Here is a 21,760-nt window from a genome sequence, read left to right on the forward strand (position 1 = left end):
TGGGTGTTGATGAGGCTGCACCTGGAGTACTGTATGTTTTTTGTCTATGTATTTCAGAAAGGATGTAATGGCATTGGTGACAGCTCAAAAAAAGTTCACTAGGCTGATCCTGGGATAAAGGGTTCACTTATCAGGAATGCCTAAATAGATTAGCCTTTGTTCATTAGAGTTTGAGGAATTCAGGGTAATCTTATCAAAACATACTGAAGGAGCTTGACAGGGTAGATGCTGAGAGTATGCTTCCATTAGTGGTGGAATCTTGAACTAGTACACATGGTTACATAATAAACGGACACTTAATTAAACTGAGATGTGAACAAATTTATTAAGGGAGAGCAGTGAATGTCTGGGATTCTCTACCCCAGGCTAGATAAATGCAAGTTTTTAAACATCCATTTTTGAAACAGAGGAGTTCAGGGCCAACAGGAGCTCATGTGAAAGAGAAACTGAAGCCTGATCTAATAGAATGGTGGGGTAGGCTTAGGAGGATGAATGGTGTATTCCTACTCTATTTATTATATTCTTATACAGACAACACATGATGAATTAGAATTTTTCTCAGTGTGGGTCAATAGCCAATCTTTCACCTTACTTCCAACCCTGTCTGTTGTCATTGAGCAACTAAACAGTGGCACTATTTCAACAATTTAATAAATATTTGGGATCTCTGTTGAGAATACAGAATAAGGCTTGGCCAAGGCATCACACAACTATTACCGAACTGAGACACCCAAGGACCAGATGGAATGTCTGCTCTTGCGGACTGATCTCTATCAATTCCACAATGTTTAGACAAGCTCAAGAGGTCTTAAGTAGAGCTCTTATAATGTAGCAACCTTAGCTCTGGGTCAAAGGCTCAGGTTCAAATTCCACCTGTTCCTGGGATGTGTTATAATATTCCTGAACGGATTATTTAAGTGCCTTATAATCTCAGTTACTAAAACGCTTAAGGGTTTGGTTGACACTTTTAATGCCCTGTTGCACAAAGAGCTTGGTTTTTAAATAACAGTTATGAATTAATCATTCATTTTAAAGTTTTTTTTCACACATCTATCTGTCAACATGGACTCCATGACTCCTACATGGCTGGTGAATCAGCAGTGCAATGGTACGCTTTGGTACGGTAGCATAATGGCCCATGGGACATGAAGAGGCATGGATGGGGCACGGCAAGTGAGAAAGTGGAGAAGTGGGTGTGTGAAGCATGGGCTGCAGGGTCAAATTCCGACAGCATTGATGCATGTACAAAACTTTTGCAGGTTTGACGGGCCCAACTTCAGCTGATGCTTACCCCTGGTAATGAAGGCCGCGACTCTACAGCCAATATTTTGAGAGGCTAGAATACAAAGCCAATTATCTTTCAGCTCCCACCACAAAGAAAGAGATCTAGCCCATTCTCTTTCTCTCTCTCTCTCCACAGATGTTGCCAGAATGTTAAATCATTTCCTGCTTCTATTTTGTGCCATCAGAATTTATCTGTCCACCAATGAAGCCTCCCTTGCAAGACTGCTGTTGATTTTCCATCATGAGTCAAAATTTACCCACACAAACTTTTATTAGATGGTTTCTTAGTTATTGTGTAGGAGATTTCAGTCCTACACATGGTTCACTGACACAACAGACTTGAATTTGCTGCCAAAATAATGGTGGATCTCATGACATTTGCAGTTTACAACACATATAGTGCCCAGCAACTTGTGCCAAGGAAGAGAGGCATTTTCAATGTGAATCACCACAAGTTGCCAGAGAATTGACACCACTTCGCCATTGGGCTTGCAAAAACCCCAGCTCACTCTTGCTGCAACATTCTGAAAAACATGTACTTCTGAATAGCATCAAGACTTTCTTATTTCTTGTTCTATATCTGATTGGATGCCAATATATCCAGCTTAATTTACACTCATATGTCCTTACTCTGTTTCTTTTCTCAATCCTTAAATCTCATTGATTCAAGAATAAGACTGGTGCTTTCACTGCTGTTAAGATTCTAGCTGTCCCACTGTCTAGTATATTATTAATGTGCACCAAGGTATCATACATCCGCAAATTCTGCGACAACATCCTCTGTAATCTTCAAGAGAAGATTACCAACCTGCAAAAAATTTCCAAACATTGTTATTACCTACCCATGGAAAGCTGCAAGCAACTGGTTTTGCTTGACTGCATGTAATGTGTCTTCTGGAATAGTTGCCAGTAGGTTAGCAAGCAAGCCACATAGAGCCGATGAGAAGTGAAGGGTAACGACTGCACACTGCTCTAACAGAGGATCAGAAACATGAGAATTCCCACTGTGCGGTGACTGGGTAGCTTCTGAGTCACTCTGACCTAAGTTGGAAAAAAAAATGGAAATTTTAGAAAAAGCAGAGACAATAAACAATAGGCAATACCTCATTGGTTAGACACATAATTCTTCCACACACTGGTTAAGTATCAAAAAACTTATGTAACATCACCTTTTAATTTATTCATACAGTCCCTAAAATATGGAAACAAGCCATTTGGTCCAACAAGTCTAAACCAACCTTCTGAAGAGCTTCCCGAGACCCATCGCCTCATCCTTTCACTGTAACCCTGCTTTTCCCAAGGAGAATGCTTCTAACCTACACGAACATTTGGGAAATTTAGCACGGCCAATCCACCTAATTTGCACATGTTTGGACAGCGGGAGGAAGCTGGAGCACCCGGCAGAAACCCACGCAGACACAGGGAGAATGTGCAAATTCCACATAGTCACCCAAGGGTGAAACTGAACCCAGGTCCTTGGAGCTGTCAGGCAGCAGTGTTAATCACTGAGCAACCTTGCCACCTTACATTGGAGTTGCTAACAGAGATGTCACATCTGACAGTATAATTCTAGTTGAATCACCTTCCAAAGGACAACAGGATAAGGGAACATTATATCTCAATAATGGTATCTCGTCAGTAACTGGAAAACTAACTTGTTTTTGGCTTCTTGAGATGTTAACTTGTCTATTAATGAATTTGTGATAAATACAACAGGCCTTCCACCTATTTATTTGATAAGCTTTGTGCTTTCATTTAAAGCCTCAGAAGCAGATCAGAGCGTAGAACTTTATTAAAAATATACTCAGAGAAACTGTTGGCTCACAGTTAAAATTAAAGAAACAAGTTATAATTTCCATGCCACTGCCCTCTTCTGAGTGCGATAGAATAATCTGAACTACATTTTTGTAGGCAGTTTTAGACATTTACTGGGAACTGGCAAGGTTTTGTCTTAAATTGCAGATCAGGTTCCCACATTACGATCAAAGCTTGATGCTAACTCCTCCTCAGTCCTGGGTAGGTAAGGCATCTCTTCCAGGTGTAAAATAGAACCTAGTCAGGAAAGTAATTTCATTTTTGTTTATCAGTGTCTACTTACACCTGCGGAGGATGGAACAGAAGGCAGAGAAGTAGGATGGTTACACAAGGTTGCAGGGGCGACGAAAGGACAGTCGGAGAGGGATGGAGTGAAGGGAAACATTGCAGCCACCCCCCAATTCACAACCTCCCTTCCTATTGCTGTTCTTTAAAGATCCACTTCCCACTTTACAGCCCCATTACTGTCCACATCTCAGAAATAAATAAATCAAGCTTTGGGTCTCATTCACTTGCATTAGTTGGTTACTGTGCCTGTTTGACTGCCATCATTTTTCATATGGCCAAAGAACCCACTTAAACACAAATGCACCAGTTCTGTTAGACCTGCATGCACAGATTCTGAAGCAGCGCATAACGCATACAATGAGTGGTGTTATGAGTCACAGCCTTTTTGTTTTTGGCTTCCACATCAGCCAGGAGGAGCAGGGTTCCTCCACTCTCCATAGAGAGCTCTGGTCCCTTCATGCCTCACAATTCCCTCCCTTTAACATGGTGTACTACCAATCTCTGTTCCTTTCCACATATTGAATTCACAGGACCATTCCTCTGGGGTCTCTGGCTGTGGCCTCCTGCTGTACAAATTCCATTACCAATTGACAGAAAACAAAATGCAACCTGGCCAATTCACACACAAGATTGATGGTAAACATGTAAAGTTAAAACTTCTCAAGCCTCACAGGGAATTGGAGGAAGGCAGGGTGTTGGGATTGGGGATACTTAACCTCCCACCTTGAGTCCCATCTGCTCAAACTCTGCTGACAAAGTTAAACCTCAAGCCTTTTAAAAATATTGCTTCTGCTCAGCTTTCTCTGCCCTTCTTTCTAACATTCTGCCAAATTACTAACTGGAACCCTCTTCATTTTCAGGACATTGACACCTGCTGAGATTTGAATTACACAATTTAAAGTTGTGTTGACACTTTGTTATTTTATGCCAATTCTAACATCTGTGATGACATCTGCCAAGTTAATATCAAAATGCATTTGGAACAAGCATGAGACATTATATCCTTTGCATTTTTTTTAAAATGGAGGGCATCTGAAGGTTGTAAATGATTGGTTTATCAGGTGAGCGGGAAGTTGGATGGCCTTAATAGATATTTCGGTATGAAGTACAGCGTGTCAAAATTGGGTTATTATTTAACGTGAGTCTTTTGAAAGCCAAGACAAATCCTCTTAAATATTGCAATGATCAGGGTAGAGAGCTGAAAAATCTGAACTTGGAGTAACAGGGAAGTGGTCAGTTTGACACAGAAGCAAAATGGCTGTGAAAGATGTGAAAAGAACGGAGCAGGCTGGGGTTCTAACTTTAGATGAGATAGATGTTAAAAGAATGCAAAGCTGAAGAACAGCAGTTCCCAGCAAAGGACAATAGATATACAAATGGATTCAGGGCTAAATTGTGCAGTCAAGGATATTTACAGATCTGAACAGTTTGAGTTGTGAGAAATCCTGTTGATAAAACAGGAAAGGTGGCCAAGTCCTGTGGCTAGCAAGGGAAATTATGAATAATAGATATTTTTCATCAAACTATTCAGATAGGTTATGACAGATCACTGAAGCAAGTGTGACTTGAACTGAGGCATTCCGGTCTCAAAGATAGTAGCGGTATCACTGTTCTTCAAGTGCACTACATTAGGTAGTACTAGGTCCAGGAAAGGAGCATTTAAAATTGGCCAAAAACAAAAAATCAGCAGGCCTGAGTGGAAGCAGTTTACATTTTACAAAGGTTGGGGGGGTATGGATTTTTTAAAAAATCATTAATGAGATGAGGGTTTTGCTGGCTGTAGGCATCATTTCTTGCCCATTCCTTACTGCCCAGAGGCCAGTTCAGAGTCTGCTGTGGGCCTGGAGTCACATGTAGGCCAGACCAGGGAGGGATGGCAGCTTCCTTCCCTAAGGGAATTAGTGAACCAGATGGGTTTTTCTGACATGGTCATCATCAGATTCTTAATTCCAGATATTTTATTGAATTCAAATTCCATCACCTGCTGTGGCAGGATTTGGCCCCAGGTCTCCAGAACGTTATCTGGATCTCTGGATTAACAGTCCAGCAATAATATCATTACGCTATCGGCTGCCCATTGATTAAGAGGGAGAAAGTAGAGTATAAGAGTAAGCTAGCGGACATTAAACTGATTGTAAACTTTTCTTCAGACAAAACAAATCCCTCAGTCAGAAGCAGGTCAGTTATAATGGGGAACAAAGACAGCAGACCGGTTTAATACATATTTTGATTGTCATCACAAAGGAGGAAGCAATAATATCCCAAACACATTGGGGAATGTAGGATCTGGTGAAAGAGGAACACAAGGAAAGCAGGAAGTAAACTGTATTGGGCAAAATAAAGACCATAAATTCCCAAGGCCTTAAAATTCACATCCCAAAGCACTTAAGGAAGTGGCCTTCAAAATACTGGATGCATTGGTGGTCATCATTCAAGATTCTCTGGACTCTGGAAAAATTCTAGAGGGATGCAGGATAGCTAATGTAATCCCACTATTTTTAAAAAGGCAGGAAGAAAACAGGAGATTAATTAATTGTTGCTCCACTGTCTTCTTTGCTGGGCTCTCCTTTCAATTAACTCTGGCCATCTCCTCCCTCATGTCTTTGTAGTTACCTTTCGTCAACTGTAATACTGTTACATCTGAGTCCATATTCTCCTTCTCAAGCTGCATAGTGAAACCTACCGACTTATGGTTACCACCCTCTTGGTGTTCCTTCACTTTAAGGTTCCTAACCATAAATCACAAAATCCACAACTGCTTGTACCCCAGTGGGTTCGAGCACAAGCTGATCCAAAATAAAACATCTGTAGAAATTCCAAAAACTTCTCTTCTTGGGATATGCTACCAACCTGATTTTTGCACTCCACCTGCATATTGAAGTCCCCCCTGACTAATGTAATTGTGCCTTTTCTATATGCCTTTTCTATCTCATGATTTATTTTCTGTCCCATATACTGACTATTGCTAGAAGCCTGTACATAACATCCATCACTGTCTTCCATTCTGATTCCTCAACTCTACCTACACAGATTCTACGCCTTCCGATCCTATATCACTTCTTGGTATTGATTTAATTTCATTCTTTATGAAAGACGCAACCCCGCCCGCCTGCCTGTCTTATTATATGATGTGTATTCTTGAATATTTAGCGTGATTGTCCCAGTGTTTCTCTGCAACTTAGGCATTCAGAGCAAAACCTATCAGAAGTCCATTGAAATATGATTATTATTTATTAGCTGGTATAAATAAGTCATATATAAATGGGGTTAGACAGAGTACTGTAGACACTTGTGTGCAGGATAATACAGTATTATTCAGCCTAATGGCTTGTTGTTGAACTGTAAATTTTCCAATTTTATGCTACAGTCTGAGATTTATCTTTTGAAAATATAAATTACTCCTTCCATTTTTGTCAATTTGCTCTTCCAGTCAGTGAAAGAATAGTGATCTATATAATGTGACTTCAAGATATTAAACATTTCACTTTGTCAGCAGTTTTCTATCTAGATGACAATAATAGTTAAACATATTTCGCACCAATTAATTGTTCTCCAGGATTTCAGTTGGCCACTTCCAGGTATTATAACTGTTTGACTCATGGATTTCATGCTGGATTTCTGTACAGTAATGCAGTCAGATTCTCTTCCTTGCCCTATCATAATGGGTCTGCAAGTTTTATTTAGAGAGAGAGTCATAGAGTTATGCAGCATGGGAAACAGACCCTTCAGTCCAGCTACTCCATGCCGAACAAGTTTCCCAAACCAAACTAGTCCCACTTTTTTGCATTTGGCCCATATTCCTTTAAACCTTTACTATTCATGTACGTCTACAAATATCTTAGATTTTGTGACATTTACCACTTCGTCTGGGAGTTCACTGCAAATAGGGATCAAATTTCCTTTTGAAATCAATCAATTGGTTCCACCAGGCTCATCAACAGCAGGTTCCAAATCATTACTAATTACTGCATAATGTATTTTTCCTCACATTTCCCATGTAATTCATGTCAAAAAACTTGAAAATCTACATCCCTTAGTCCTGGCATCATTAATTGACAGGAACAACTTCTCTTGGTCTGCCCCCCTAAACCTCTTTAAAAAAGTATACACCGAAATCAAATATTCCTTCAATTTCTACAGTAAAAGCACAACGCTGCAGATGCCGAAAATCCAAAATAAAAATCAAAGTGTTGGAAATACCTCAGAGGTGACCCGGTGGAGGGAGAAAAATTCCGAGCGGAAAATGATTTCTTAAGAACTCAAGACTATGTTCAACATGAAGTGTTAGTTGTTTCTTTGTCCACAGATGCTGACAGATATGCAGCCAAACCCACCGCTTGGGTTCTCTTCAATCACCTTGCTCCAAAGAGAACAACTCATTTGCATCAACCTAATTTTGTAGCTAAAATTCCTCATGTTTAGAAGCATTTTGGTAACTCTCCTCCACATCCTTGCAAGAACTCTCACTTTTTCAAAAACGGTGTGGCCAGTACTGGATTCAAGACTCCAGATGTGAGCTAACCAGAGCTTTAAGAAACTTCAACATAATTTCCCTACTTCTGTAACCAGTACCTCTGTTGTTGATATGCAAGATCCAATATGGTTTGCTAACTAATCTCTCAATATGCTCTGTTGCTTTCTTAGACCTATGCGCCAAATCCATAAGTTCCTCTGCCCCTGTACAATAAACTGCATTCATTGCATGACAGTTGATCAACAGTGGATACAAATTAAGATAAAAGAACCATGGCAAGTTAGGAGATTGATTTTTTTGTGCAATGAAGGATTATAATCGCGAAGGTACTGCCTAAAAAAGAGTGGAGGAAGCTTATCTACGTGGCAAGAGTCGGAGAAATCGGATAGCATTTTCAAGAACTGGCGAAGGCACCGTGGCTACGCTTTACAATTCCAGACTGGTACTGGATTCATACCCAAACAAATTCTGTTTGCAGAATTTGCAGATGAACTGATGGAAGTCATCTGACCTGAAATGTTAACTTTGTTTCCCCACTCCTGATAGGTGTTTCATGACCAGCTGAATGTTTCCAGTATGTGTAGTCATTGTTACAAATTGCCAGGGTTTGCAATGTTTTGCTTTTCCTTGTCTGATTATATTCTATTTTTAAAGTATGGTAAATCTCTGGATTCATGGTTTTCAAATCAGCATCAACAATTTTACTTAAAAGTTTAGAGTTTTCTCAGTGCTGCTGATAGGCTCCAGTGGAAAAATAATGGATCAGATCGCAACGGATTGCCAACACTAAATTTTAAGCTACTGAGGTCTTTAAAATTATAAATGTTTTGGCAGAGTCGACAAAAGGAATACATGATTACAACTAGGACTAAAGGCCATCAAAATAAAGCAACCAAAAAGAAATCAAACAGGGAATTCGGATGAAACTTCTTAAGCTAAAGATTGGTGAGAATGGGGAACTCATGACTACACAGGGAGTAGTTGAGGTGAACCGCATGAATACACTTGCAGTAAGGCTGGATAAGCTAATGAGGGAGAAAGGAGCAGAATTTATGCTGATGCATTCAAATGTAGAATAAGAGGAGTCCATAAGTCAGAATGGATCTGAAATAAACAAGAACAGAAACTGCTATATATATCTGAAAGAACAGGTCTACGGCATCTGTGGAGAGAGAGGCCAAATTGACAGTTTGAGTCCAGTGACCCTTCATTGTTTTGCTTTATTTATGCCAGCATGGATCAGCTACGATAAATATATTATTTCTGCATTATATTTTCTATGTATTTCTAAGGACAAGGAGAACTTTAGCTTACCTTGGACTGTTAGCCTATTACTCGGAGATTCAGGAATAAGAATAGGAGACACAGCTGAATACTGCAAAAGCCCCTGGAAATCAGGTGTACTACCTGATAAAGGTGGTGACGGCAAAATCTGGGAATTGGAATTTTGTAAGAAATTAGCAAGTATTACTCAACCCATGAACATTGAAACCTGAATTTTTTTTTTCTATTACTATTTCCCTTTCAGAAAACTGTCACAAATGTGGTATTTATCCTATTCTGAAAATTGTTCTGAAATAGTTTTAAAGTAAAAGAATAGAAAGAGATGAATGAATAAACTGAAAACAACACATGTATAACCATCACCTCCTTAGAATGTTCTGAAGTATTTAAGATCTGCAAAACGCAAATGGAAATTTTGTTCCTGTAAACATAAAATGATTTTTTTCTAAAACTTTAAGAAATTCTGCAGAAACTTTTCAACAATCATTGCCTTTCCACATACCAAAGTACTTGACGTTGATGGAAAACTTGATGAGTGACTGTGATTTGACAGACCAGATGATGTTCTCCAATATTTCAATGAGTCAATGTCTGCTGAGACAAAATGAAATGTTACCACGTATCAAACCTACTTCACAGTTGTTGCTATTTGTACGTGTGGATTTATGCTGGTGAATCACGTGAAAATGTAGAAGATGCAAGATGTTCCTGAGGAACCAATTAAGACAAATCCAAACAATACATTTGCAATCACAGTGGTCATTTGTACACTGCTTATTTAAGAGATTTAGAGATTATTCGTAATATCAGTCCATCATCTTCATTGGATAGACTGGCCTTTAAAAGTATTGAATGGTCACAAATGGGATTTATGAATATTCAAAGTATTTGTTAACAAGTCAGTTGTAGCATGATGAGTTTAAATTCAAATTTATGAGTTTGCACTTAAATGATGTGTACAAAGATTACACTTGTCCCCATTGAGAAGGCTTGATTCTTGGAGAAATCATATAAGGCAGTTTGTGACTACTTATACTGCATGCTTCTGTAACTAATTCTAATCCATTAAAATTAATAGCCTGGCCTTCTACAAAAATTGGTACCTGACATTATCTGCATTTCAAAACAACGTGAAACATTAGATTTTTACTTATTATCCTGTGATAGTACATACAGTCATAATTATATCATGGTTAAAGCATAGAAGGAGAGGTCATTCTGTCTGCTGTGTTCTAGTCAGCTGTATGCAAGAGCAACCTAAGCAGCCACATTTGCCCACCTTTTCTCCTTAACCTGTAAATTTTCTGATAATTACCTTAATTCCTTTGCAAGCCCTGAAATGAATACAGCTCCATCACAATCAGACAGTACATTCCTAATCACTAACTACACATTTTTTCCCCCATGTGAATCTTTTGGTTTTTGCTAAAACCTTTAAAGGAGTACCCTTAGCTACAGAACTATTCCTGTAAATCTTCTTTGCAACTTCTCTGATGCCTTCACATCCTTTTTGAAATGTGGTCACAGAATTGGGCAGAACACTCCAGTGAAGACCTAACCAATATTTCATAAAGGTGTCACTATAACTTTCTTGTTTTTGTATTTAATGTCGATATTGTATTGAAAAGTTTAGAAGCCTGCACATCTTACAAACTGCTTGCTCAACCTCTTTTGCCATCTTCAAGGTCTGACCACGTACACTCCCCTCAGAACTGTATTATTGTATACTGCCATTCCTCATCCTTCCTGCCAAACGTATACACTGATCTGCATTAAATTTCATCTCACATATGATCATCCATTCTACTGGCCTATGTTCTTTTGATATCTGAAACTATCTTTCTCATGATTTAAAATGATTCCAAGGCTTAAATCCACATGTATCAATCATTTAAGGTCAGAAAATCACCTAATACCAGGCTGTAGCCCAACAGGTTTATTTGGAAACACAAGCTTTTGGAGTCTTACTCCTTCTTCAGGTGTTAGTGATCTTGGTCACCCACTCCAACACTGGCACCCCACATCAAGGTCATATGGATCAAGAAAGACATATCAACCCCACAACCAACCCCCACACCTCCCCCGGTCCCAAGATGACTTTCCATATTAAGCAGATGTTCACCTGCACATCTGCCAATGTGGTATACTGTATCTATTGTACCCGGTGTGGCTTCCTCTACATTGGGGAAACCAAGCGGAGGCTTGGGGACTGCTTTGCAGAACACCTCTGCTCGGTTCACAATAAACAACTGCACCTCCCAGTCGCAAACCATTTCAGCTCCCCCTCCCATTCCTCAGACGACATGCCCATCATGGGCCTCCTGTAATGCCACAATGATGCCACCCAAAGGTTGCAAGAACAGCAACTCATATTCCGCTTGGGAACCCTGCAGCCCAATGGTATCAATGTGGACTTCACAAGTTTCAAAATCTCCCCTTCCCCCACCGCATCCCAAAACCAGCCCAGTTCTTCCCCTCCCCCCCACTGCACCACAAAACCAGCCCAGCTCGTCCCCTCCCCCCATTGCATCCCAAAACCAGCCCAGCCTGTCTCCGCCTCCCTAACCTGTTCATCCTCTCACCCATCCCTTCCTCCTACCTCAAGCCGTACCTCCATTTCCGACCTACTACCTCATCCCGCTTCCTTGACCTGTCTGTCTTCCCTGGACTGACCTATCCCCTTCCCTACCTCCCCATCTATACTCTCCTCTCCACCTATCTTCTTTTCTCTCCATCTTTGGTCCGCCTCCCCCTCTCTCCCTATTTATTCCAGAACCCTCTCCCCATCCCCCTCTCTGGAGGGGGGTCTAGGCCCGAAACGTCAGCTTTTGTGCTCCTGAGATGCTGCTTGGCTTGCTGTGTTCATCCAGCTTCACACTTTGTTATCAACCCACAATATATTGTCCTTCGGTCTGAGAGGTAACTTTCACTGCTACTGTGTTTTCTATCACTCAGCCAACTTTACATAAATTCTATACCATGAGCTACATCTCTGACAAACATGTTATGTGATACTTTTCAGAGTCCACGCTAGTGTAAACCAAAATCTACATGCAACTTCAGTCCGGCACTAATGCGACGAATTTTAACTGCCTCTGACAGTGCCTAGCAATCCATCGTGTTCCATTAAAGAGAAGTTGACCACCATCTTTCCACCACTTTGAACGATGGGCAGCAAAATGGACAAACTTCAAATGGGTGACAATATTGGTAATACAACGGGTTCATGAGCTGATCTTAAACAAAGTTGATGGCATGGTACTTTGAACCATGGGTTATGCTGTACTTCAGCTGACATCTAATCATCTCTACAGAGTTTTGCCTCCTATCTGGGATCCTATGGCCTTGGCTGTAGTATATACCTGCAGATATGCTTTCACAAATCTTAATAAATTAATTGTTATAAAGAACACAACAAATTTAGATCACAAACTTACAACCTTTTTTTCATCCTTATAACTTAGATGACACAATCAAGATATGTTCTGAGAAACCATATTTGATTACTTGGTAAGGGCAAGCAGGGCAAAGATCCCGGAAGCTGAAGAGGCTAGGGCAAAAAGGCAAAACAAAAAGTAGACAGTAATCAGAGAATGGAAAGATGAAGAGGCTACACCAAGATGATGGTAAAGACTTAATGCAAAAAGAGCCGGTGCTGAAGGTGAGACCCAGACAAAGGTAAAAGTTGAACTGCAACAAAGTGGGGAAGGTAAAGAGACATTTCATTTACATTGTATAAATTCTTAAGTACAACTTCCACCCAAAAGTGAATCACCTGACCCACTGAATTTTCTTATGGAAAAGTAACAATACAAGAAACCTTCTTGGAAAGGAAAAGATAGTAAACTACATGAGTAGAATCATCAAAAGATCTCTGTTTTGAGTCAAGAAGAAAGTAGTTCTAAATGGGATGTCTCATGAAATATTTCATGCTCCAACAGATACTCAAAATGTAGGGAGTAACACATTAGATGTTGCCGATGGTACTGATGATAAAATATTCAGTGTGCTAACAAATGTTGAGTAAATACATGCAAACGTAGATTTTAATCCTAAGGATTTGGAGTGACATGGAACATAGAACAGTATAGGCCCTTCAGCCCATGGTGTTATGCCAAACTTTTACCCTAAACCTAAGGTCTATCTAACCTCCACCCCTACCTTATACAATCATGCCTATCTAATAGTCGCTTAAATGCCCCTAATGAGGACAACTCCACTATCCTCTCCGGCAATGCATTGCATGCCCCTATCACACTCTGAGTAAAGGACGGAAGATGCAAAAAAAAAGTTCAGAAAAAAATTGAATGATAAAAATTCTATAACTAATTTAGCTAAAGCCAAACCAAGTAAAACAAAGCAAGTGAAAGTAAATTCATTGTGAAATAAATATAAAATTGAGTGAATTTGGTTGTGTTTCATATATTTGTGTAATTGAAAGTATAAATTAAAATAATTGTGAGAAGTAATATAATAAAGTGAATTGTTGAACAAAATCTATTTTGCACACCAATCTTATTTAGTCCATATGCCCATAGGCAGAATATCTTTGCTTGTTACTTCCCAAAAAAAAATCATTCTGCGCACTTCATATTTAAACTTACATTCCCTCTTGGAGGATGGGAAGCTCAGCTTGTCCGAAAAAAAAGAAGTAAATCCTAAGCTTTTTCTTTCTGCAGATGTTGCCAGGATTCAATAGATCCAGTACTTTTTGTTTTAAATGGTTCACATGTATTCATTGCACAGAGTTCCACATATTGGTCAAATTATAATTACTATATTAACTATTTGAACTTCTATCTCATCATTTTATATTTAAAATAAAACCTAACACATTTTCTTTTTCTGGTATCAACCTGCCTACCAGTCGAAACAACCATTTCTAAATTTCAGTTCCTTAAAATAGAGATCTTTTGTTAGAAATAAGATGGAATCCTTAAAACAATCAGCTTAAACTCTTTGCATGTTTTCAGATCACAGCGTAGAAAGCTTATAAAAAGTGACAGAAGTTACCAACAGATTAAAGGGCAAACACTGAATTGTGTTAACTTATCTGCAAACACCAGGAAATAAAACCGGGAAATTAATGTTGATGGGAGACGGAGAGGATATAGGTGAGGAAACGTTATACATTAAATTAACATTATAGACCAAATTCTCATCAGCCTAAACCCCACATGAAACAATTTTGCTTTCTATTTAAAAACTATTAATTCTTTGAAGTATGTAAACTGCTACTATCATAATAATCAGACGCTTAACCTACACTAGGTTACTAAGACTACATTGAACAAATATTTTGGTTTATGACTTCTAAAGTTAGGACAGCTTCTTTCCACTAATCTACAATACAAATTTATAGTACTTTGAACACGAAATTACACTGACAAAAATCGAACAGGTTCTAGCTCCTCTTACTTCATTTTATTACTTGTGTAAACATTTGTTGAATCAAAGCAGGCTTTTATCATCAAAGTGCAAAATTAAGATACTTAGGACATTACTATTCTTAAAAGTTCATACCTTCTAAATTGCCATTGGGAAAACTGGTACCAGTAGGTTTTGGAAAATTCAAATCGAACATGTATCTTCCAAGATAGCACTGCTTTGCCATATGACCCACGCGCTCGTAGAATTGGCAGTGATACAGTAGAGCCTGGACAGCAGGCAGCCCAACCAGTGATAAACCAGATGCTTCATCATGAACACATGGACTCTGTGAAAATGAAATGTAATCAGGCAAGCATGAAACTCAACCCAAGAATTCACAAAATTCAAAACACAACAGAATAGGCTTCCTTACCGTTTTGATTTAAACATATACTGTCCACTATTTTCTTTGGGACTATTCCACATCATACAGCATAAACCCTCACTGTATATTTATTAAATTAGGTGTAATTTTGATTTTAAAACTTTCATATCATTGTGAAAAGGTAGATGATTTGCTTTAAAGGATAGTCATTCAAATTAACGAATACCCCATGTATGATTCATTGACAATTCAAAAACCTATCTGGGACAAATCAGTTTCCTAACCCACTATGATCATTGAAAAGACATAGACTTATCTCTTACATCAGATTCTTTCACTTCTAGGCACATAAATGTGGCTGCTCAACAAATGATTTGTTTCATATTTGGCAAAATAATGAATTCAGTAATTGCCTCAATGCAATTTGATGCATTGAAATTGCTCACCAGTCACAGTTTTCTACGCAAAATAAAAACCAAAAGAACTGTGGATGCTAGAAATCAGGAACAAAAACAAAGTTGTTGGAAAAGCTCAACAAGTCCGGCTTCTGAGGAAGGGTCACTGGACCAGAAACGTTAACTCTGTTTTTGCCTTCACAGATGCTGCCAGACCTGCTGAGCTTTTCCAGCAACTTTGTTTTTATTCCAGTTTTCTACGCGTTATCTGTTGTGCCTGTAAGCAACGTCGTGATATGAAAGTGCAATGAGACATCATCTAACTTTTCAAAATGACATTGAACTTGCAATTCATTCATGCTTATCCAGTGTACTGGCAAACCTTCACTCTTTCATCTACCTGCCTGGGCCCAATGATCTTGTCACAATCATCAATCGCTTTTCAACTTCAGAACACACTTAAAAATGTAATCTGCCAACTGTCCATGCGGAACATAGAATACTGAGAACTACTCGACAACATTTTATACTGTTCATTGAAATAAAGTACATAACTGGAGACATTATGCCACTTGAAGCTGCTAAAAGACTTGTGTAGGTAACAGCAGGAATCATAAAAAGTTACAGCACAGATAAAGGCCATGGAGCCTCTTCTGTTCTAGTATTCACATGTGGATGAATCAGATTTAACTCTTATGATTCTATTAATATTCCTACTCTTTAACCAAACTGATGATGTCATTTCCAAACAAACTATGGATTTGCATCTAAATGCAGGCTTATTTCATCAAGATTAAGCGGAAAAGTAACTAGTGACTTTCACATCACACAAGTGCCAGGTGATGACCATTGTTGACGTTTTTAAATTCACTCATAGGCTGTGGGGATCTCTGGCTCGGCCAGCATTTATTGCCCATCCCTAATTGCTCAGAGGGCAATTGCTCAGTTGAGTCAACCACATTGCTGAGAGTCTGAAGTCACACGTAGGCTAGACCAGGTAAGGATGGTAGACGTTCTTTCCTAAAAGGGCATTTGTGATGGGGTTTTTTCTGATAATTGACAATGGCTTCATGGTCATTATTCTAGATTCTTTTACCGAATTCAAATTTCACTATCTGCCACAAGTCCCTACAACAGTAAATGAGTTCCTGGATTAATCGTCTGGAGATAATGCCACTTGATCATCATCTCATGACTATTTTTCTTTTATTTCTCATTTTTTTAGATTGAAATTGTGGGTTGCAGTTGAGAATTGAACTTGAACAACAGCTTGTTTTAAAAAGAGAACAAGAGATTGATATTTGTTATTGAAAACTGGCCTGGAAAAATAATACAGGTTAATTACTATTCTAAGGACACTGTAAACAAACTGGCACGAAGATATTGTTATGCTCAGGGATTGGCAGTTGGTTGAATGTTGAATTGGCCAATCAAGGGAGGACCAGTGCCAGCCAACCAACCACACAAAATGCTGACTGGGAGCTAGGAAAGTTGTTTTTTGGTATAGCCGTCTTGAGTTATTCTCCGGTTATTGGCTTGTGGAAGGTTCCAAGAGAAGAATCTCAGTCTCTAAGAATGACAATGTGGAGCTGGAGGACCACAGCATGCCATCAGCATCAGAGGATGAGGAAAGTCGACGTTTCAGGTTGGGACTCTTCTTCAAAAATGGAATACTAAGAAAGGAGATGTGGCTGCAGTACTGGGTTTGTTTAAGAATGTAGTTGAAGAGCTTTCGGGCAGAGGAGATTACCAGAGGGTTGCAGTTGGAGAGAGGTCCACTGAGGTCTTTCAGGAGGGAGCAGGACAATTTCTTCAAGTTGGGATCCTTGGAAGAGGCTTCACAGTATGTTTATAAATCACTCAGAGATAGGAAGAACTGCAGATGCTGGAGTCAGAGACATTACAGTGTGGCACCAGAGGAACACAGCAGGCCAGGCAGCATCAGAGGAGCAGGGAAGTTAATGGGTTGGGACCCTTCTTCAGAAATTTCTGACTCCAGTATCTTGCTATCTCTCAGTCTCTAAGAAGTATATGCTACAGTGGTCTGCAGAAGCTGCTTGAATGACCAGTGACTTCAGAATTCAAGCAAGATCTACAGTACTATATGCCTGTAATATAACCCACAGTCAAAATATTTCTTGTTGAATTGTTATTGAATTGACAATTTAAAATAAAAATTCATTTTGAATAAATCCCTTAACTTTCAATATGAGTATGGGGGGTTTATATTCAAAGATGATTGGGCTTAGATTGCAGAAATTAATTAGATTGCATTGCTGTTAAGTTGTGTTCTGCTAAGATGGAATACTCTCAACTTGCTTGGATGAGTGCAATTCAAAAAACATACAAGTATGCAGGACACTGGTGAGGCCTGTTGGAATACGGCGTTCAGTTCTGGTCACCCAGTTATAGGAAGGATATTATTAAGCAGAAGAGGGTTCAGGAGAGATTTACCAGGATGTTGTCATGTGTGAACGATTTGAGTTATAAAGAAAGGCTGGGGCTTTTTCCACTGGAGCGTAGGGGGTTGAGAGGTGGCCTGATCTAAATTTATAAAATAATGAGAGGTATAGATACAGTTTATGATAGTTGTCTTTTCCCTAGGATGGGGATTTCAAGGCTAGGAAGTACATTTTTAAGGTGACAGGAGAGAGATTTAAAAACGACACAAGGGGAAAATTTTATACACAGACGATAGGTCGCATGTGTAATGAACTTCCTAAGGAAATGATGGCTGTGGGTACAATTACAATGTTTAAAAAAGACATTTGGATAGGTCTGTGAATAGGAAACGTTTGGAGGGATGTGGACCTAGACCAGGCAGGTGGGATCTAGTCTAGTTTGGGATCACGTTCAGCATGGACTGGTTGGACTGAAGGGTCTGTTTCTGTGCTGTATAACTCTACAACCGTTCAGGGCAAAGCAGGCTGCTTGACCAGTTTCCCATTCACCAAATTCAACATGCATTCCCTCTTTCAGCAGTGCAGACTGGCACCAATGTATTCCATCTGCAAAATGCACTGCAGCACATACTCCTTCAACAGCGCCTATCAAATCATCAATCCCTACTGCCTAAACGGTCAAATGCAGCAGATGCATAGGGATACTAAGTTTCCCTTTAAGTCACATGCCACCCTGACTCCAAACTATACTGCTGATCCTTCATTGATGCTGGGTCAAAATCTTGGAGTTCCTCTTCCTAACAGTACTGTAGGTATGCCTCCACCATAGAGACTGCAGTGGTTCAAAAGAAGGTGGCTTACCACCAGCTGCTGAACACCACTTAGGGATAAGTAATAAATGCCAGTTTATCCAGTGATGTCAACATCATCCAGACTTGAAATAACACTTTTTTTCCTCTGAACTTTCCTTTAATTTTTTTTGGGTGAACATCTTGGCTTTGTCCCTTCCTAATCTGATCTCATATCAATAGAAACAAACTATTGTCTACTTTATCATAACCCTGCATAATCTGAAAAGTCTTACAAATTTCACCTTTACTTTCTTAGCATTATTATGAAAAGCCCCAACTTCTTAAATTTCGCTTCTTAACTGGACGCTCTTATGACAACTTAGTAAATTTATGTCATACTATTTCCACAATTCTTGCATTTTTTTCTACACTGCAGTGCCCAAAGCTCTAGAATTATGGACAAATTTGTTAATGTTCTTCTAAAATTATATTCATTGATACTATTACAAGTGTGGCACTAAGGTGATGTTTCAGGCTGATGTAAAGAAAGCACTAAACATCACAAAAATGGTACCTTTAAGATTCAAGCTTTGTTACAAACTACGGCAAAGCCCAAAAACTAATTAACACGGATTGAAAAACAAAATCCCTCAGATTATTACATACCCTTACTTGGGACTATTTGGAAAGCTAGCAAAAATTGTACAAACACAAATGAGGTTTGCCCCCTTAATTCATTTAGCTTTTTTAGAAAAGGACTAAACCAAGCACATCTTATCACATTATAAAAGTTGCTTTGCCTTTTAAAAACAAGTGCAACCAATATACAAGTCTGATTTTCCTTACCTGCCAAACATAATTCTTTGCCTCCTCCAATGTGGTTGGCATACAAATCATCAGCAAATTCTGTAGTATGCACGCAGCCTGAAAGAAATATGCCATTATAATCTTACAATCCCAGTGAGTGCTAAGCAGTATAGCAGCATCAAAAGAACCACAGTGAATACCTAATAATGAAAGTCAGAAAGCTTAGTGTGTAGGGTCTCCTTCGTTCATCTTTTCACAATAGCATCTAGAATTGCATCAGATTACACATTCTTAGATCATACATCAGGAAACCTGGACGCTTTAACGTGACATTTTTTTTGACGCCGAATCACATTATAATTCAGCTCTGCTTAAGACAAAAACTTCTATGAAAGCCTGAACGTAACATTTACTTTTGATCCATATTCTAGCACACATGAATGAATAGCTGGGTCACAGGGTAATAAATTAGGGCAACTTCCAATGTAAATGACAACAATCCTATGAGTAATTGCTTTATCTTCTTCATTCACCATCCTTTAACCAAGGAAGTGCTCTTCAAGTTGAGGAAAATGTACAGCCTTTGTGAGCAAAGGCTCCAACCACCAGCATAAATTAGCGTAAAACATAATAGCTTTAGGAACTGTCAAAGACAAACATTACAAAGATGCCCAAGAAAGATTTGTGGAACACTACTCTTTACAGTTTCCAGGAGAAATGGCTTTGGTGAAGATTGCAAAACATAATCCACATCCATTTGCAAATCTTTTTAGAAACTGGCCTTCCTAGCATCCTGAGGTTCAGAGTTAAGAAATAGCTCTTCAGTCTAGCCTAAATTATTGCAGAATGCTTGGGTGGGGGAAGTGAACCAGACAATGATCATGATCACTTCAATTTCAAGAACAGCATAGTCAAAACTTTTTTTTGATACCACTGACACTTCACTGATTCTTTCCAAAAACTGTTAAAAATGCTCAATGTTAAACAGCACTGTGAAAAGCAAACAATAGAAAAAAAACTAAACGGAACACACAATATTAATAAGCAGCAAGTAGCGGGGAACAAATAACAAGCTATGAACATGGATACACGGGTGACCAATATTGTTTCTAGCTGATATGGTGTTTGCACATGCAGCCTCAACCTGTTAATATGAAGGCATCATTTGGACCCCACAAACACAGAAATGTAATTAAGATGACTGATCTCTGAAGTTTCCTAGCATATATATTCCTAGGTTAAACAATCCTATGATGTGACTATTGAGAGGTTCCATGCGCCATTGAAAATATTTTTATGGCTTCAGTTTCTGTTTGTTTCTTCCAGCAATCACAAAAGTGTCAGCTAAAGGAGTATAAATGGTCAAGGAAATTTAAAGGTGAATGACACTACAAATCACTTCGCACGATCCTTAATTTCCATGATCTTTAATTTTTGTTTCAGCATTCAATTCACCACATCAGATAATCTCGCCCAATGAACTGGGACTATATCCCGGAATGAAAAATCAAAGTTCTGCAAACTGGGCTCGTTCTAAGGACCTTCAAATCACTTTCATTTTCTTAAACACAAAGCTGAGTAAGTAAATTTCAAAAGATTTTTATCCAGCAACAAATATGCTGCTATAAATATGTTATTAAGAAATTAACTTGTGTACAGACACAATTATTAAATGACTTAGCAAAGTTACCTCCCTCAGTTATTTTAAAATCAGATTACTCTCTAGTGAAGGGCTGCACCGTTAAAATGGTGATTTGATTTTTGCTGGAGCAAATAACCAACTTTTAAATACATGAGGTAATGCATTTATATATAAAAAGAGGTGAAAAGAAACAATTACATTCTATTACACTGGCTGAATACACATATTCGTGGAAGATTAAGTCTGTGATTGTACAAATGAATTTTAGCGTAATCATTAACCCGAATCTAACCGGCACATTCTCTGACTCATTTTTAAGTTTTATTTTCTAATTGGCACCTAGAGCAGAAACTCTACCCTACTTCTTTTTGCTACTTTAAATGCAGAGCCAGATTATCCTATAAACTTATTTGGGGAGAAAACCCAACTTTTTTGGATTCTGTCAATGACTTTGTGAAACAAATTTAGTCAAGGAAGAACTTAACCAATATATTTCAAAACCCAAAACTGTAGTGAAAGGATACTGGTGTCAATTGTTCAAAACTTTAATTAAAGCTACAGTGCTAAGCAAATTAAATTGTTTTGGGGGTGTGGTTATTATTAAATGACCAACTCACTGAGACTCAAACAATAGTAGATACATTTATCAATCAGCACTCAAATTATATTTGACGAGGGAAACAGCCACTTTATGAACTTTAATGAATCTGAACTGATACCCACAATTTTAGCATGGAATAGATTACTTAATTAAATGTTTATCAGACACAGAGATAATGGGAACTGCAGATGCTGGAGATTCCAAGATAATAAAATGTGAGGC

The 21,760-nt window shown here is 38.7% G+C and overlaps 1 protein-coding gene across 3 annotated transcripts in view; it reads right to left on the reverse strand.

Annotated features, from left to right (window-relative positions):
* The window catches only part of rttn (rotatin), a 317,909-nt gene that overhangs the window by 156,319 nt on the left and 139,830 nt on the right, over positions 1–21,760 (reverse strand). For all 3 annotated transcript variants that reach the window (XM_059646005.1, XM_059646006.1, XM_048529420.2), the window contains exons 32-36: positions 19,335–19,412; positions 14,669–14,861; positions 9,648–9,736; positions 9,176–9,293; positions 2,127–2,325 (exon numbers count right to left, since the gene is read on the reverse strand). In XM_059646005.1, the coding sequence (XP_059501988.1) occupies positions 2,127–2,325; positions 9,176–9,293; positions 9,648–9,736; positions 14,669–14,861; positions 19,335–19,412 (677 nt within the window). The remainder of the gene's footprint in view (positions 1–2,126; positions 2,326–9,175; positions 9,294–9,647; positions 9,737–14,668; positions 14,862–19,334; positions 19,413–21,760) is intronic.

Source organism: Stegostoma tigrinum, chromosome 5, assembly GCF_030684315.1.
Source record: "Stegostoma tigrinum isolate sSteTig4 chromosome 5, sSteTig4.hap1, whole genome shotgun sequence".
Taxonomy (NCBI): domain Eukaryota; kingdom Metazoa; phylum Chordata; class Chondrichthyes; order Orectolobiformes; family Stegostomatidae; genus Stegostoma; species Stegostoma tigrinum.